The 20,093-nt window shown below is 34.3% G+C and overlaps 1 protein-coding gene across 1 annotated transcript in view; it reads left to right on the top strand.

Moving 5' to 3' along the window:
• PACRG (parkin coregulated) overlaps window positions 1-20,093 on the top strand; it is a gene marked incomplete at both ends in the record, with an annotated part of 185,671 nt that overhangs the window by 101,739 nt on the left and 63,839 nt on the right. The window contains one exon of the mRNA XM_079549973.1: window positions 844-993. Coding sequence (XP_079406099.1) covers window positions 844-993 — 150 coding nt within the window. The remainder of the gene's footprint in view (window positions 1-843; window positions 994-20,093) is intronic.

Raw genomic sequence — 20,093 nt, 5'->3', positions numbered from 1 at the left:
ATTCGACTTATATAGCCAGCTGCATGATTTCAGACAAGGTCTTATAACTTGAGGGGTTTTGCATATATATGTATATATGTGTATGTGTATGCATATTTCTCAAGCAGAAGGCATTTTTCATTACCAGAAAGATATTTGTTTTTAGCAAACTCAAAAGTGAAGAGAAACAAAACATATGTAGGAAATGTCTTAGTATCATAAGATTAGAATCTCTACACTGAAAGCTAAGAGAAAAAAACAAGGCAAGACAAAATTTTTCTCTTTTTTTTTTTTTTTTTTTGGTAATGTTTGTCTTCACATAAAAAGCCTACAAGTTTTTTTTGTGTTTTCTTCCTGTAAACATTTACTTCATTGTACTGATTCTTAGAATAGTAGGAATTGTTAGTTGAATGAATAAAACGATCATGAAATGAATGGGTACAATAATACAAACAGGCTAATTGTGGCACTAGAATGTATCTGTTGTCAACCTTTGCAGGTTGTCTTGCAGTTGTACAGTTTCATTGGCCCCAAATGGTACTTATTGAACATTTATTTTTTATTTGTTTGGACCATGCCAGTATTACACAGGCAGCATGAGGGAATAATGAGCTGCATTCTTTGGGTTACTGAAGAGTCAGCACAAATTGTGGGAACAAATAACAATCAGACAAGGCAGTGTTTTATAACATCAGGACTGCAATCCATCTTTGGGGTCTTTCAAAGCTGGGCTAATAAAGGCTCACTTACAATCCCCAGCAGAACACAATTTAATTAAATTTGTCCATTAAAGTACTCCTCCCCCTCACTCTACATTTTAAAAATTAATTCTGCTTTGTGACTGTTGTTCTTTATACATCACAGATGCACTGAGCCTTCGAAACCGACAGGTCATCTGCATCACACTGAAAGTCCTCCAGCACCTGGTGGTATCAGCAGACATGGTGGGAGAAGCCTTAGTGCCCTATTATCGGCAAATCCTCCCAGTCCTAAACATCTTTAAGAACATGAATGGTGAGTTATCCTAACAGACACTGTGTTGTCTTTCAACCCCTAAGGTAAAAAGGGGCTTGAGACAGGGTTAATTAACAATGTAGTTAAGATTTATTGCTGTATATAAACTCAAATCCATTTGGAGCTCTAAATAATGTAAACCCTCCCCCTTTACTATTCCCTAAGGATGCACTGAAATTAACAATTTCATTTATTACTCCTTGCACGTACAGTTTATTTAACTCAGTACGGAAGCACTGAAGCAGTTCTGTAATCTTCCAATAATTAAATTGTAAAGTTTTGTAAAAGTCTTGAATAAATTAATAAATTACAAAGGTTTTTCACTCCCTTAAATACTTCAATTCATTCCACTTGTTTTGTTCAGTTCTACGCTTTTCACAAGCAACATTCACAACTACCTGCAGACTTAGGAAGGAATAAAAATAAAAGGAGTAATCAAACTATTTAATTTGAGGGTCAAGATAACTCCTCATATAAAAATTCATATTTTTTTAGTCAACATTCACTCCTCATATAAAACATTCAAGTCGTATGATGTTTAGCGTAGTAGTGAAGTTTGAAGTTACTATTTCTCACTTAGCAGGTTTTATTTGGAGAAATTTTGAACTATTTTGCATCTACAGTTGAGAATGTTTCTTTGTCTCAATCAATCACTCTCTTGCCGGTCTCAGTCTTTAAAAACTGTGATACTGAGAGCCCCATGAATACTATGTAATGTGAATGCATTTACGCTGTAAACACCAAGTAAAATCAATATGCTGTATCTTGCTTTCTCCAAATTACTCTTTTGGGTATTTTTCTGTACATACTATACATACTATCTGTACAATTATTTACCAAAGTATTGACTTCATGCTTATGTTGTTTACATGCAGCCCTATAAGTTGAAAGAATATAATTCCTCTCAGTACTGACAATTTTTTCTTGAAATTCGTGGCATTTTTATAGTTATCTGCAAGACTGCTTCCGGGTTGCATTACCACTGAGTGTACTATCTTAAACTCACTCTTGTAGTATCTTGGATTGAAAAATGCACATCCAAAGACTGGCTTGAAGAATCAAATGAAATTTAGATGCTAGTTCTCTCTAAATACATAAATGTCTGTAACTACTAAAGTTAGTGAGAAACTTGCAACAACATGTAGAATTCCATAAATACAATGCGATTTAGTTGTCAACCATGGTTTTAAAGAAGTTGTGGGAGGAAAGATTATGAATAAACTTAGTATGCTGAGATTAAGTATGTTCAGTAAGGCTCATTATGTATTAGAATACTTCCCCTTCACAGATCAAATTTGAATATCTATCACAAAGAGGTCTGTCAATGCTCAGCAAATCATTTTTTTTTTCAATTTTTTTCCTGAGCTTTGATTTTGTTGTGTTCAAAATAAAATGTATTTTCAACACATCTGCATGACATCCATTCTCTATATATTTGTATGCATATCAGACTACACTAAGTCTTCATATTTGGCATTCATGAACTGAAAACCAAAAATAAGGGAAAATTAATAATTAGAAATTGATACTTTTTATTAAATCATTACTTTCACAGGAATAAGATATTTGAAAGTTCAGTATTACCAGCAAGGCAATGGATAATATTTGCAAGGCATATCACATGAAAATATCCCACTTACTGAATATTTGCCTACTGGTGACTAAGGAAAATTCTTCTCTATTTTCATTTCCCTCAGAAAGCTTACATTTCTTTCATCTTTCACAAGCTCTTTAAAGAAATTGTATTATTATTTCTATCTCATTTCTATCTCCTGTATGCTTAATAGACAATTGAGGTACAAGTCTTTGCTCCCAGTTCCAAGTAAGCTTTAGAGGTGATTCAAGCTATTTTCTTCACTGCTTGTTTATATGGGTGGAAGATGGAGAGAAGGACTGGATGCTCTTCTTAGTACTTTTTTGTATTAACTTAAAGGAAATGTGTTGCATTTTCTAGGAGTTGTGTGCGTTGAAATCTAGTAAGACTGTCGCTGTGGAAATTTGTCCAGAAATAAGGTAATTGGAAGGGGCCGTGTTCTTGTCATTTCCACTTTGCTAGATCAATGTCTCTTCTGGAAGGAGATCTTTCCCAAATTCAAACACCATTCTCACACTAGATAGGCTTAAAGGCAACAGAACATGGAAAAAAATAGTGTTAATAAGATCTAGTCAGCATTAAATGAATATGCTCATCCTGTATTCAGGGGTTGGACTCGATGATCTCAGTACAATTCTGTGATTCATATTATCTAGTCATCTCATTTTGACTAGTTAATTGATTTTATCTTCTGGATTAGATGGACAACTGCTGTTATCCCAAACATCCATCCTTACAGTCTTCTCATACTAGTACCTAGCAGACTTGCGGAAAAACATGCAAGTCCCATTGACTTTAGATATGTTCTAAATATAGATGCTTCAGAAAATTTTTTTCCAGTAAATTCATTTGATTTGTATTCATCGCAAAGTATTAAACAAACTTATAAACAAAACAGAAAAAAATTTAAATCATGAAAAAGTATTTAATGAAACAAATATAAAATTCAGTCTTAGGTTCAGCCTGACAGATGTTTATCTCTTGCATTGCTCTTCAGTCACTGAAACTCATAAATTAGTTTGATATTACCTGAGCTTGAAATACAATGTTAGTTTGAGAAACTGTCAATCCTGTCCCACTTCAAGCAATTTTTTCCGACTTCCCATCTGTTTCCCAACACTGAGGCTACAGTTTCACAGTCAGCAACAGTACTACTTACTTGCCATTGCCTTCTGAGGCATTCTTTGATAAATAAAAGTAAGGTTTGTTGACTCTCCCTGTAGGCAGCCATTTGCTACAGCTGACTGTGATTCCTACTGCAGATGTTTACCGGATTAGCTAGGGAGTCTGTGAACTCTGTAAGTCCTGTTTTCTGGGATCTGAAGCCTTTGGTGTACAAGGATGGTATCTTATTCAGCCTGCTGATCACCTGTATCTTAAACAGTGTCAAATGTTACTTTATACAGAGTTACTAATTTAGTGTACTCTTTTAGAGTATACACTAAATGTTGATTATTCATGGAAGCATGGAATTTTATATATATTGCTTCTCTTTTTCATTGTGCTTTTGACATTTCCACTTTTTCTTCTTCCCTCTACTGCTTCCAAATCATCCTGCCATTGTTTTATACACATAGTACTTTTTGTGAATTAACTCATTCTAATTTTGATCTCTTGCTTTCTTACTATGTATCTCAAACATGCTTGTCTCTAAAAATGAATGTCTTCATAATAGTTATGTTGTCTTGATGACTGATAATATATGTATTTCATTTCAAATTTTTAGCACCCATACTAGAAGTCTTTATCACAATATTTTTAGTCAACACTCCACAAAATGTTTATTGATTTCTTCTTAGTAATGTATTTTAGTGAAGTGTGGAGCATCTCCCCTATGACTGGAGCATCTCTCCTACAAGGAAAGGCTGGTTAACTTGGATCTGTTCAGCTTTGTGAAAAGGAGACTGAGAAGGAATCTTATTCATGTTTATAAAGATCTTAAGTGTAGGAGTCAGAGACATGGCCACTGTCTTTTCAGTGGCCTGTGGTGCCAAGACAAGGGGAACAGGCCATAAACTGGAGCTTAGAAAGTTCAGCACCAATATGTGAAAGATCTTCTTCACAGTAAGGGTGATGGAATACTGGAATAGGCTGCCCAGGGAGGTTGTGGATTCTCCTTCTCTGGAGATATTCAAGACCTGTCTGGACACCTACCTATGCAGCCTGCTGTAGAGGGCCTGCTTTGCAGGGGTGTTGGACTTGATGATCTCTAGAGGTCCCTTCCAGGCACTACAATTCTGTGTTTTTCTTGTAATTTCATATATCAAAAAACTATTTTGATTTTGTTTTCTGAATTCTCTGGAATGTTATGTCTAACTGTGAAAACATAGTATGAATCGAATTGCTGTTAATCAGAAAATCGAAGCATGGCAAATACATATTATTAGAGTCTGTGGGCCATGGGTAGGGGATTGTCAGGCATGCGTTCAGAATGATAGAAGTGGAGGAGTGTATTGGTTCAGTATGGGCATATTCTTCCATTAATTATTCATTCCTACTTCTTGTGTATAGGTAACTTCAGCACTGAGATATTTTTTTTTTTATTAAAAGTTTATATATTACTGAGAAATTAATTAAATGTTTTATTTATTTAAAATAGCTGAAACATGCTCACGTGTTTGAGTAATAAGATAAAGAAAACAATAAGTGACTAGAACCTAAATTACAAATGCCATGGAAAGATCCAAGTCTCGGAAGGCAGATACCTGACGTTTTTGAAAGCCAGAATGAGAAATCTCAGTGAGCTTTTGAAGAGTCTGTGTAGTGAGCAAGAGGCTTTTTGTTGTGTAAAACATGCTTGGTATGTCTGAATTTGTGCCCTCTACAGATTTTAAGCCCTAGACTCACATGAGACATTTCTCTTCATTTGGATTCCCAAAACAATCTGTTGCAGAGCAATATGACTGAAAGAAAAATTCTCCTGGTAGTGATGCAGACGCTGGTGTTTTGAGTATTTGTGGAGAAAGGGAGAGCATCATCACCAAGAGTAAGCATATTCTGAAGAAGGATTGAAGCCTTCTGTAAAAGCTCTTAGCCCAAGTTATAACATCGGCAGGAGAGCAAGTAGAAGGGGTTGTGTCTTGATCCCAGTGATTAGTGAATACTACTGAAACAGAGGAGCTATTTGCCTGATCTCTGTGGACTAAGAGAGAGTGCCTAGCACCCTCTGAGCAAGCTCTCCAGCATTTGGACTGTTATGCAAAAAATGCTACTATGTAATATGAGAAACAAAAAAAAGTCATTATAATGCTTACTATATCTATTATGTACCCTGTAATGCCACTTCAGTTTTCATTTAAATTTATTAGTTATGAGTACGCTAATGAAACTAATTTTAATCTTGTTAAGAGGGAAGAAAAATATCTGTAGAATCAAATGGAAATGCTTTTTTTTTTTTTTTTTTTTTTTTCCCACAAAAACTGCTTTTGCTTTTGGGTTTCTTATTTTATAAGCCAGCTTTTTGAAATCTGTGTGGTGTCTGAGGTAAAAAATTTAAGAACACATTGAGTAAGTTTGCTCTTTTCTGACAGCAGGTAGAAAATAAAAGGAAAAAAAAGGAATCTTGCCTGAAGTTTGCTGTTAGGTTGTATATATAGCGTAATACTGCCTGAAACACAAGCTTATTTACTATCAAGACTTAACAGTTATGATCAGCAGATTTCTTGCTTAGTTTACCTAACTTGTGAATGAAAATTTCATTGGTTTGGTTTAGCAACTGTTTTTTACTCTGCCAAATCCTACATTATGTCAATTCATGAACACAAGTATTTTTTCATGTAATCAAATTAAATTATTCACTAATAATAAAGAGCAGCTTTTAAGAGAATTGCAGATAAAGCAATGGATGAAAACAAAATATTGTTATTATTTGGATACCTCAGGCAGTAGCACTGCTTGAAGTAGGGGGTAGCATTGCTCTGAAGGAATTTGTAGCGTGGTGATTTCATCTATGGCTTGTTTCAGTCACCATAAGGCAAACAGCAGTAGCAGATCAGACTGAAGACCAAGTTTCACTTGGCTGCAATAAAGGTGCTCTGACACTAACAGTAAGTTAAAGCTAGAATGAACTTTTTCTGCCTCTATGTATCCAGTCAGTCATCTCAAATAAAATTTTAGAGATATGACTGAGAATACCCAGTGTAACTGAATTGCAGCATTCATTGAAGTGTGAAGCTACAAAACAGAGCTAGAATGCCTGCTTTACAGCGCCCGAACTTCACTTAGGAAAAAACATTCCCGTGTCTGAGAGATACTTCCCATGTTTTGGAGAACTGTTTTTACAAAGTAGAGTAGTGCTTCACAGACTCTAGAGAAAGAAGAAGTGTTTAATTGCAGAAGGAAGCAACTACGGTGTCCATATATTTGGAGTGTTCTCAAAAGTGCTTGTGAGTTTGAGGCATTGATGGTCCTCAGAGTGGTTTGTGGTTATTAGTGAGAAACTTGCATCATCTTATAATGTGATTGAATATGTTTTAAGGAAACATTTCATATGTCTGAGTCCTCCTCTATGAGGTCCCAAAGTGCTTTCGTAAACAATGTCAATCTTATTCTAAAATTCTTCACAGTTTATCAACTCCATGTTCAGAAATCGTTCCACATTCTCTTCATTTGTCTTCTGAACTTTGAGGTTTCAGGTTATTCTTAAGCAGCTGTCATGATTTCAGAAGTACAAGAGCAAAGATTCTGGAATAGCTTTAAAGATACACACTTCAAAAGAATAGGACCATCATGGCAACACAGAGCTGAGTGAACAAATTATTTTTATGTTTGTAGATTTTTACAATATACTCTCAGCAAAAGAGGATTCAGAACGTTCTGATTCATCAACATTTACTGAAAAATACTGTGATTTTCCCAAAAATGGAGTTTGCTGTGCCAGTAAATCACTTTGTTAAACATAAAGATGAATTGCTTGCACTCCAAAAATTAATACTATTATGGAGAGAAGCAAAATGCGTTTGTCATTACTACTTGAAATTAATAATATTATTCTGACAGGCTTCCTATGAATTAAAGCGTTAAGAATATTTATTTAACTAATACCTTTCAATGTTTTTAAGAACTCAGAACAATTTTTTTCTAAGAGATCAGCTGATGGTCTTTAATTTTTTTTTTTCCAAAATGCATTTTTTTTGCCAAATAGCTAGTCTTGTAAGAGAAAATAATGTGAAAATAAAGGTTTTTGAATAGTAATTAAATATGGAGTAGAAGAGGAGTAATCTTTAACAGTTAACAGCAGCTGCTCGTGTATGTCATTATACACTAGTTAGTCCCTACTTGTTTCAGTCACCAGCATTACATAGTGAGTTACAGAAAATCTAATGAAATTCTGAAGTACTGAAATTAGAAGTTACTGACACCCACCTATATCAGAGCATTTTTTCCTTTAATATCTTCCAATACGAAGCATGTTTTTTTTTTAAGCTGATGATACTGTACACTATTCACGTATAATCAAAGCCCTATCAGGTACTTTATAATACACTTAGAAAATTATGCTTAGATCATAATTGCTGGGTAATTTCTAATTACTATCTAATTTCTTAGCTGAAAAATACAGCATCAGTCTGTGTAAAGTGAAACTGACTCAGCAGTAATTAGGCTGGTGTTAATAACACTTCGCACTTGCTTTTAATGTTTTAATAGCCTAATTATTCCATCATCTTGAATTATTGATAAAAGAAAAATGGAAAGCTCACCATGTTCATGGATTAATATTTCTTCCAATTTTTTTTCCTTTTTCCAATTTTAATTTTTTTAGTATATTCTCTAAAGGAAGGGAGAGTTATCTAGTGACTGAAACACAGGTATGAGAGTTAGGATTTCTGAATCGACAGCAAATTAGTGGGTAAATCCAATAGTGAGAATGCTACAGATCTATGCATCTGTAAAATGGATATAGCCTCAAAGATCTCGTATGACTCAATCAACGTTTTCTTTTCAGAACTTTTTAAAGTTCCAGGGCAGTGAAACAGTATTTTCACCAAGTTAAGAATTAGTATGTTTTGCTTTAATACTTTTGTGGAATTTATGCTCCTGTGGAAAATAGTAATCTTTGGAAATCAGACGTTAGAGGAAGACTGGGACATCCAGAACCAGATTAGTACAGAATTATAACGGCATTTGTAAATCTGCCTTTTCTGTGTGTTTATACCTTTCTTAATTAGTCCAGGTTGGATGGGGCTTTGAGCAATCTCAACTCGTCCTCTAGCAGAAGGTATTCTCACTTGTGGCAGGGACATTGGAACTACATCATCTTTAATACCTCTTCCAACTCAATTCATTCTATGATTCTAATGTGAGCAGGTAAATACCTGATCTCAAAATGAGACAAGGAGATGCTTTAGTTACCAGAGAAACCCATCTTTGGCTTTCTCTGAGCAACGTTGCATGCCTGCAACATTAAACTCTACATAAAACAGAGTGGGCACTGTCATTTTCATTTATTTTGCATTACTTTAATGCAAAATGTAAGGTTTTTGTTGTTGTTTGTTTTCAATGATAAAGATAATGTACAACCTGGAACTAGAGCCCACAGTTCTGTCCTGCTGTTTCTCTACCTAAAGGCTAGGCTTATACTTGCTTATCTATAGTTTCTTCTTTATGAAGGAGTCCTGAATTCCTTGTTGAATCTAACTAAGTTACGGCATGAAGGATGATGCAGACTGGCATCAATTTATGCACAAACTTTTTTTCACAGAATCACCTAGTTCTGCACATGCCCATGTAATAGGACTGCAGCTCTCTAGGTTCTCAGTTCCCCGGCTGCTCCAGGTAGATTAGAACTGCACCATCCATATTGCAGTTCTGATTATAGCCTCTAAACTTTAGAGGAGCAGAATTTCAGATTTGTGTCTGCACTTCTTATTTTCAATTGATTTACTATAAGCAGCTCCCTTGTGGACTTCTTTGACACCCTTCTGAGGTTCCTGATTTGGTTTGTGTGGACTAGAGACACCTGTATTTGTTCTCTAGATCTTAAGGCTTTCTTTGTATTTGCCTCCTACGAGTAAGCTAGAATGTTAAAAATCTAACTGCTGTGTTTCCATTTAGGAGTTATTCCCTTCTTCTTGGTAATGTGTTTCTACAGTTTTCACCTAGTTGGAATGCATATAGTGAGACTGACAAATGATTTTGTCAGTTGAACTGTCACTATCCACTTCACTTAAAACTATTTTCAGATACATATTAAATAACACTGAGAAAGTATTTATTTTCTGTATAATTCTTCTCTTTTCCATTATGTTTGCAAACAAATGTGCTTAAGTTTGAAGAGATTTCAACTTGTTACATTTATTAAAGTAGCATTTTTTATTTTAAAATATACATCTGAAATGTATGCTCAATTATTAATTCTAGGTACATTGTGTTTATTTATTGTGGATATTTTCAATTTCTGTGCTCAGTTAGGATTTCTACTCTGAGTATTTCTGTGAAAGTAGTTTGAAGTTACCAAAATCACAGAAATTGGATCTGTACCTGGCTTTCTGTTTTTATGTCAAACCAAACAGCAGGTAATGGGGAGAGAGGAATTTTTGAGGGAGAGTTTTCCTTGTGGCATCTTTCTCTTTCCCTCAAGGAAAATAGATTAAAGCCCCATGTAATGGAATGATACAAGGAGGTGTATAAATATTGCGCTGTGATTAAAGCACCACAACACTCAGGTGATTAAAGTGCTTCAGGTCCTTCAGTTATTATTCTATTATATCATTTCATCTCATTTCAGACATTGCTTTTTTCTTAGATACTGAAGAACACTCTAGGCAACAAAGCTGAGGCCCATAGCAGTGAACTATTGATTCCTTTTTCAAATTTACACATCCATCATTCTCCTTTTCAGGTGTACCAATAAAAACATGTATTCTTGTTATAATATCCTATGGCCATCCAACATGGTGGTGCAATTAGCATATGACAATCTCAGTTTCTTTTGCAGGGCTGTAGTAGCTGAACAGTACATTTTGACTTCTCTGGTTTGCAAATTAGGTGGACTAGATCCAATATTTATGATCAGAGTATTTATATACTGGTGTCTGCATCTCATCCAGAAGTTCCTGCTTCAGATAGAAGTTACATTAAAAAAAAAAAAAAAACGAAAACAAAAACAAAACTGAACTGTTTTTATAATAGGACTTTCCATTTATACACCAAATTAGATTCCCTATTATTTTTATTTTCAAAGCTAAATTAAGCATTTAGAAAAAGAAATGCCAAGGTTAACATTCAATCTCATCTCTTCTTGCTTGGTTTTATGTACTACAATACAGTTCCTAACCAAATGTACTTACTGTTTCTAATTAGCACAGATATTTTGTACTATTCTACACAATTTGGAATAAATGTTAGTGCCCAAATTTCTTTTTACTTTTTCATCATTGAGCTGATGTCACTGTTACTCTCTGCAGTATATGTCTAAATATAATTTTGCTGTTTAACAACTTTTTTTTAGTGGAAATTGTTGGCCAAGTACTTATGAAATTGTAAGGTCAGAACATATTTAGGAAATATATTTAAGAAACATATTTAGGAAAGATATAAATGGGAAATAATTTGGAATAAATTTAAGATTGATTCTCCCCACAAAAGATGGATGTATTCTAGCCAAATGAAGGAGGAGTATTCAAAGGCAAAATGGCCACATTGAGGACATGACGTTAAAAATTTCTCCTTGGCTGGAAAGGTACAAAAGTTTCTTTAGTTTTTGGACAGTGCTTAATATGTCATCTGTCCACTGAATGCAGAGAGAACCTGAAGAGATTAGCCTACTAGGAGCAAAGTTGGCTTTGAATAAAAAGTTGAATAAACTGCCAGTGTGCTAGATTTCAGAGACAGGCAGACTTGTCTCAGATTCCTGTATAGCCATTCATCAGTCAGTTGTAAATCAAGGCCAAACAGTTCAGTGGTCATAAGAGGGAAATTCTCATAAATATCAGATTTAAATAAAAATCAGATTTAAATAAAGGCACATAAATAAATCAGGCACAGGAGGCATCCTTGTTGGCCCCCTAATCTGTTCTTGGAAGATCTCAAATTGATTGTATTCTTTTCCTGTAAAATGAACTCCACCACACCTTATTTAACCATTTGCTTATAATTTAAACAATTCAATGAAGTTAGATATGAATGCAGATTTTGTTGTTCCAAAATAGTTTTTCTAATGTTCCTTGAATTTTTGGAAACAAATATTTGTGGTGGGGAGACTATTGATCACCAGGCCACCACAAGAAATGGAGATGTATCCAGCTGAACTTAAATGATATAAAGTGAATGGCACATACATTTCTATGAGCAGAAAAAGCAGAACCTTCCATCTGCAACATTGTATGTGGAAGGATAGAATCAGAAAGCAGATTTATTTTCTTTTATATTGAAGGCAGATCTATAATGAAGATCTTTATCACATCACTCTTGTGATTTCAGCAATTCAAACTTCTGGTGTAGAATTGCAAAGATTACTTCCTATCTTCTTGAAAACTAGCTTATTGATACATAGACTTTTCACAGAATCTACATATTTAGTCAAATATAACTGAATTATGGAGGTAAGACAGGTAAGGAGCAAAGAATCTAAATCTAAAACTGTACTGTACCTCCTCTTCAGAACTGCTTAACTCCTGCATAGAAAGTATAATTGCTTGTACTTTCTGAAAGTAGTAGATAATGAAGAATCAATATTTCCTGTATGGGATCCCAAAGAAACCCATAAAACTCAAGATAGGAACACAGATCAGTTTGTGGAGGAACAACTACGTGGAGAATAATCATTTGATATGTGAAAAAGAAAAAAAAAAAAAAAGTAATCTTTTTTAAAGTAGATTTTAAAATAATACGTAATGTATAGAGCTTATAATTTAGGCATATTGCAGGTTTAAGTATGTCTCATAATAGTATGTGTTTGATAAGAAGAGTATTTCAATTTTTCTCCCAAAGACTTTTTTATGTTAGGAAAACAGTTATATGAAAACGAGCAAACAAACAACAACAAAAAAAAAACAACAGAATCACAGTATCACAGAATGGCCAGGGTTGGAAGGGACTTTGAGGATCATGAATCTCCAACCCCCTGCCACAAGCAGGGCCATCAATCTCCCCATTTAATACTAGACCAGGCTGCCCAGGGCCCAATCAACCTGGCCTTGAACACCTCCAGGGGGTGGACATCTACAACCTTTCTGGGCAGCCTGTTTCAGCACGTTACCGCTTTCTGTAAAGAACTTCCCCCTAACATCCAACCTAAATCTCCCCTCCCTCAACTTAAAACCATTTCCCCTTGTCCTGCTGTTATCTACCCTTTCAAAGAGTTGATTCCCCTCCTGTTTGTAGGCTCCCTTTAGGTATTGAAAGGCTGCAATGAGGTCACCCTGCAGCCTTCTTCTCTCCAGGCTGAACAAGCCCAGCTCCCTCAGCCTGCCTTTGTAGTGGAGATGCTCCAGTCCCCTGATCATCTTCGTGGCTCTCCTCTGGACCCTCTCCAACAGCTCTCTGTCTTTCATGTACTGGGGGCTCCAGAGCTGGACACAGTACTCCAGGTGGGGCCTCACAAGAGTAGAGCGGAGGGGGTCAATCACCTCTGTGTCCCTGCTGGCCACCCCTCTTCTGATGGAAGATACATGATAATATTCTTAGTTCTAAGTCAGATATAACATTCTCATTTTATTTCATATTCTGCTCTCTGAAGCTTGTTTCAGAATTTATGTTATTTTTGAGAGCTCTGACATATAATTCCAATCTATGGCCCATTGCATTACTGAAGGTGAATAATACTGTCTAAGGGCTCCAATCTACTATTGGAGCTATAAGGGCTACAATCTATAGTCTACAATCTACTACTAATCTACAATCTACTATTCAGACAGCAAGCTTGGGAGACCTTACTCAGAATTGAGTACTGGGAAACTTCAGGAGTATTAAACTCTTAAAGTAAAATGTTGGCATCCCTAAATACAAGGGGATATTTTCTATTTTTTGAAATCATATTCCTTTCAAGTTAAACAGAATATTTCTTATCTGTCTCTACTTAGTGCTTTGTATTACTTAGTAGGGAGAGCAAAGATTTCTTTTAACTGTAATTCACAAAACTATCAAAAACAATAGCTTAGAAATGCAGTCCCAAATTCCATAAAATATGTACCCAAGCCTCTGTTTTGATAAAGGTAGCTTTGAGGAGTAATATGGTACATATGTGTGATATTTCCCTTTTAATGTAGTGGGATGAGATATATCTTTCTTGGTCAGATTTTAACAAAAATCATGACCATTTACACATTAATTTTATTTCATAAGCCCATAAATACATCTCGATGGTGGATTTTGAATTATAAGTGCACCCAGCAAATTCTAATTTCTGTGGATTTTTTTTGTCTTAGGCCTGAAAATATATTTTTTACCATTTACAAAATTGTTATCAGTGTTCGCTTAACAAATTAGTTTAAGATATTTATTGTTTTTGACTAAAGGTTATTTATTTTGCACCTATCCTCTATAGCTGTATCTATTCTTAAATGGTCCCAAGTATTATTACCAGCTTATGTATTTTTTCATTATTAAATACATATTTTAGCTTCATCTGTTTACATAAGCATTTCATATATTCTGCACACACTGAGTTTCATAAGTGATCAATAATATATTAATTTTAAACAAATTACTTGTTTAAGTCTCATTAAGACTATTGTCAATTGACACTTTTAATACAAAATTACATTAAGATTAGATTAATACAACTTAGATTACTTTTAGTGAAAATAAATTAACAACTAAAAATCTACATTTCTGACATCATTCCGGCTGTTGTTAAATGTTCATGTTAGTTTATGTGCAAAGCTGGCAGGATAGAAATACCCTAATCTGCATATCGGCTGTGTATGTCTGTTATACCAGAGCATACCTGGCTTTAATAAGAAGGCAGGATAGAATGTGGAAGTAGACATAAAAATTGGCACAGAAGATTACTGTTATTTCTGCCATCTTTATACTAGTAGAGATTCCTGGCACTCATAATCACGCAGTAACCAGGTAGTTTTGCTATTAATTTTCGAATCCCACAGTGGTACAGGATGATAAATTAAGATTCTCTGTCAGTCTCAGTGTTTAAACAAGCAGTGGTCTTAAATGTCATCCTGTTCAATTGCAATTAAAAATGTTTGCTAGATGGCTGGAATACGTGGATGATTCTTCACTGATTTGTTCTATTTATGTTTGCATTTATTAGAAATATGATTAAAAGTCTGGCTAAGATGTACAGGTTTTGCTTCCCCACTTGAGAAATAAAATAGTAGAAATAATCTTTCAGATCTGTTTTGTAGAAAAGACAACAGCATTTCAGTCAAGAACCTGGATATTGTCATGCAATATGCATTTCAAGCAATTGAAATCAAGTGTTTTTTTATTAGCTTTTTTTATTCATTAGAAAAATGATGGTCAGCTTGCTCTGTTTCTTTTTATATATTTTGTTCTTTTTGTTTTGATTAAACATAATTTTTTCTTATTACCTTAGAGAGTGAAATTTATTCTGGTCATGTGAATTCTTCTCTGTCATTAGAGATACATAGTGATACATCATTCAAGAGCAGAATTCTATACAAGCTTACTCTTCTATGATTAATATTTAGCATGTTTTGTACAATGCAATTGTTCACCAACATTATGAGAAAAAGGTCCCTTTTGTTGCATTATGTTGTGTCCTTGGAATGGCATGTGGTATGCTGTTTATGTAAAGGAGCCATTTAGAGGCCGTGGGTCTGTTTCTCATACCCTCATTCACATTGAGGCAGTACTTTTTACAGTTATTGATCCCAAGGAAACAAATTGCCTGGGGGAGCTAGGGGATTTCAGAAAGGCCCATTCAAAATGTTAGCAAGAGCAGAATTTGGTGCTAACAGAAGCAGGAACGTTTAAATGCGGAAGCCCTCATTTCTGTATGCAGTAACAGTCACCATACAATAGATTGATTTATCTGAACACTACTTACACACTATTGCTTCCTTTTAAATAAAATTATATTCGCATTCAGACATGGTTGTGAGTAAACAACCTTCTTTTCATTTTTATTAATTATATTGTTATGTAACATCTACCTCTGACCAGGACACAGACAAACTGTACCTTTTCTACTGTACTTTACTGGACTGTGTATTTTCCATAGTAAGACTGTGTTTTGAATGTGAAGAAAATCAGAACTATTCTAGAAGTACTCTTTCAAAAGTAGAAGTCTCATTTCATGTCTCTCTTTTCAGATTTTTTTAAACAGTTCTAAGTTACTGTGCTTTCAAGAAAAGAACAAACATAGGTAGCAATAAAGAATGGCATTTCATTTTTTCTTCGGTTAGATCTAATGCTGATAAACACAACTAGAAACATATTTTTTTTTGTTACAGAAGTGTATGTGTGACCTAGAAGTATATAAATTTAGTTTAACTTCAAGGTTTTCTACACTTTCACATTGTTTTTGTCTATATTTACGCTCTTTAACTCCTGGGGACATACAGCTATGTCCTGAAGTTTGAAGTTTCTAATTAGTGTAGGATTTTTCTCCATCCTTATGAGAGGAAAGCTATTGTAAAACTTGTTTATTTGAACTCTGTGTCATACCTTTTTTGAAAAGAGTATGTTGATGCCACCTGTGGTGTAGAAAAGTTGGTAGTACAGTGTTGTTTCTGGATTACAGATAATTTTCCTCACCTTGCAGGCTTTTAAGTATTGTTTTGGGGGTTGATGGGGATGAAAATACTAGGACAAAAGTGGATGTGTGATTCCTTATGTTCATATAGCCATCTCCTTCAGTAAAATAATATAAAAAATAAGAATAAATCTCATATAATATGATTGTTATAAGTGAATTACAATTTCATTGTTGTAATTGTTATCATCATAGACAGTATATGTTACATATTGGAAAGAAAAAATTATACTTTTCAAGTCCAAGATCCTGCGTAGCCCACCTAGATTTAAGTCTAGCTGACGGTTTTACAATATTTATATTTCTGTATTAGTATATTTCTTATAGTCTGTATTGTTTTCTTACTGTGATAAACTGTATTTTTAGAAACTCATCTCTACAAGTAGATGTGGATTTTAGCAGATAGTTCTAGAATTGCCTAAAATAACAAATGTTAGATATAGTAAGAAATTGTCACAAAATCCATCTGATCAGTCGTACATTGGTTTTCAGGCATCCAAAGCCATTATTAATTGACTTTTGTAGCTTCATTAAAGAGGTACAGTACAACTTTCATGTGTGTGTTTATACAGCTGGGTAAATCCCAACAAATGGTGCTCCAAGACAGAGATCACAAGCTATTTAAAAGAGCATGATGTAATTTATATACTTCCTACTGATCATGGTCCATTACCAGTATCAGGTTCCATTGGGAGAGAAGGCTAGTCAAGAACTATGCTTGGCTGCTTTAGGGCAGAGCTTGTGTTGTTTAGTTTACTACACTAATTATATTCTCTTGATGAGATCATTAGAGGACAATAAAGGAAAATGAAAACAGTTTGCAATATGTGTGGTCAAATTAGCCACACAGAGAAATTATGGTTTGTACTTAAACGCTGTTTAGAAAGTGTCCATTAAAAAAAATGTAGACACTCATGTATGTACACTATAATGATGCCTAAACTAATTTTCTTTAATGTGTTTATTTTTGAAATTGGGAATTGGACCCTGTTTCCATCTGATTAGAATGCAAAGGAAAGATTTAAATGAGACAGTCAACAGGAAATCTACAGTCATGAACTTCATGAAAGCATGCTACTGCTGACAATTATGCAGACCAGAGCTGGTGGATCATTTACAACATTTTTTATTTTAACAAAAATTAAAAATGAAATCTTATTTCCATCTGAGAAAGAGGCTGCTCTTAAGTGCAATTAGAACTTTACTTTAGCTAATCCATGGAAATCTAAGGAAAAAAAATAAGGATTTCTTTAGTAAACTCTGCATGTGTATACACCACTTTTATTCCTTATCAGGGTGCATTGTTACAACTTGTGGAATATGTACTCTGAAAGCACATCCTTCAGAAAGAGAAGTAATGATTTTATATTGCCTAAATTTGGATAACTGAATTCCATTTATAAGCTAGGAAGTATAACTAGATAGAGCTTCAACTTTTTAAATGACCACGCTTTTATTGCAAACATTTACTTTTATAGATTACTGAAGGAAGTACATTTATGGGTAGAAAAGTACATTTATGGATTATCGTAGAAAAATGTCTCTATTTTTCTTTGGAATAACTGGACTGTTCCTTTTTCTCCCCTAGTTACCCTGACATCTTTTACCTGAGCTCTAATAGATTCCACAAACCAGAAAATTAACTGCATAAAAAACTCTTGAGAGCCCACACCTGAATTAAGAAAGCAGTGTATTCTTTGAAACACACCTTTCTGTTACCAGTAAACTGATTAATTGCCTCTTTTCCATTCCTGCACTTGGTGCCTGCTCAGGGTGGCACTGCAGTCCAGAAAATTCTTTTCTGTGGTGACTGATTGTAACTGCAGTGTTAGGGGCTTTGCGGACTTCATTTACTGGAGATCCGAAAGAGACGGAACAGGGCTACTTCAGATATTGACAAGCAGAGAAAATGACTACATTATATACTGTATACTCTTCAGTACTTTATTTTACTAGATTTCTTCAATCTGTGTTCTCGTAGCTTCACTCCCCATATCTTAGAGCATTAATATTTTCTTAATCTTAAATCTTAATATCCTTCTAAACACAGCAACTGAAGAACAAGTGTTAGTTTGATCCAGGTCTCAGTAAGGAAAGATTGCTATCAACATTAATGAGGAATGGATCAGCCCATAAATGAAGAATTTGTATTGCCTTTTAATTACCTAGTGTGGCCAAGTTAGTCATCACATCAAAATCAAGGGAGTTGGCATACAATTGGAGGTTCAGGTACTCTTAACTGAATGCCTACAGGTGCATATTTAATTAATTTTGTCAGAGTTTAATCTGAATCACTTTCCAAATCAATAAATCACTTAGAAAATGAATCATTTTTGCCAGACTGCAAAGAATATCAGGTTCAATAGTGAAAAAATTGAGTCCGCTCTTTTTCCTAGAAAAAGAAGTTAAACTGCATGCAATTTGCTCTGTATTTAGGCATTTTATCTATGTCAGTGAACACCTGAATGTTTCATTATCCTGGGTGCTTCTTTACACTAGCTAGTTACAAGAGAAGCTTCCAACATCTTTTTCCAGTTTTGTGGTTTAGGCCTTCATTCCATTTTTTCCCTTCAATATTTTCTTAAAATGTCTAAGATGTAAAGGGTCATTTTCACATATTTATTTCAAAGACATTTTTAGGAACAGCTAGATGTGGTCTTTTTTGTTTTTTAAGAAAAAGTGATTTTTAATTTTTTGGCCAGAAGGAGAATTATAGGATCATTTTTTCATGCAGCTCTAAGGCAATTTCAAGTTTTACGTCATCTAAATTTTGTTTTAATTTTCAATATTGCACAGCCTTACTCATATACGTATTATTAGATGGATGGCTACGGAAAATATCTGCTTTCTTTTCCCTTTTATGCTAAAAATCTACAGGTTAAAAACTATGTAACTCTGCTTGTCGTGTGCGGTCAAGACTTTGAGTAGTGTATCAGGAATGACTGAAGGCAGGTTTATATTCAACTTCCTTTGGGCTATTTTAGAGCACAGATAAACATATTTACATACAGTCACGTAACTTATCTCAGTTTCTGTACGGATTTCCCTGTTGTGTATTAAAATATAGTTTCTCTCATTTCTATGGCATTACTTCAAATTTTAGATGATCTAGTTCCATTTATAGGTACTGATTTTAGTTTTTTGAAGGCTAGCAATTATGGCCAGAATGTCAGAGTTTTTTGTGAAATTTTGTAATCCTAGTTTAACCTCATGACATCTAAGTTTTTTATTTTTTTTTTTAATGAAATAAGTAAAATATTACAGCTGAGAAGGTCCAATTCTTAATTTTTTCATGTTCTTTGACTTAGACAAAGAAGGGATTCATGTGTTCAAAAGTTTCAAGAATTCTGACAAAAGTCAGAATTGTCAGAAAGCTCTAGCAAGCCCCTACCCTTGTTATTTTAGAATTTGTAAAGATGTATAGTATCAAGTGGTAAAAATTCTTTAAAGCTCATTCATTATGTTCTAGTGTGACACCATCTTGTGCCCTTTTCATAATGTGAGCTAGTTTGACAGGTGTATCCTAAATTCAAGCTAATAATTTTATTAAAAAATGAACTGCTAGCAATTCTACGATGGACGGCTTCTCATGTAGAAGTACCTATGCTGCAGGTAAAGAAAATATTTTATATCTTTGCCTTTTACCATTGTTTTACATTCTTGATTATGTTATAGTTTTTACAAGTTCATTGAACATCATTCCAAGTGTGGCGATAGAAACAACTCAAATCACAATCTTGTCTTAATGAGTTGTTGGAAAGTTAGTGGCTCCTTAAGTGACCACAGTGATAAAAAAGTAAGCATTAGCAAGAATTTCCATTCCAGAAT

Source organism: Tetrao urogallus, assembly GCF_951394365.1.
Source record: "Tetrao urogallus genome assembly, chromosome: 2".
Taxonomy (NCBI): domain Eukaryota; kingdom Metazoa; phylum Chordata; class Aves; order Galliformes; family Phasianidae; genus Tetrao; species Tetrao urogallus.
This window is presented reverse-complemented; position numbering and strand designations above follow the sequence as displayed.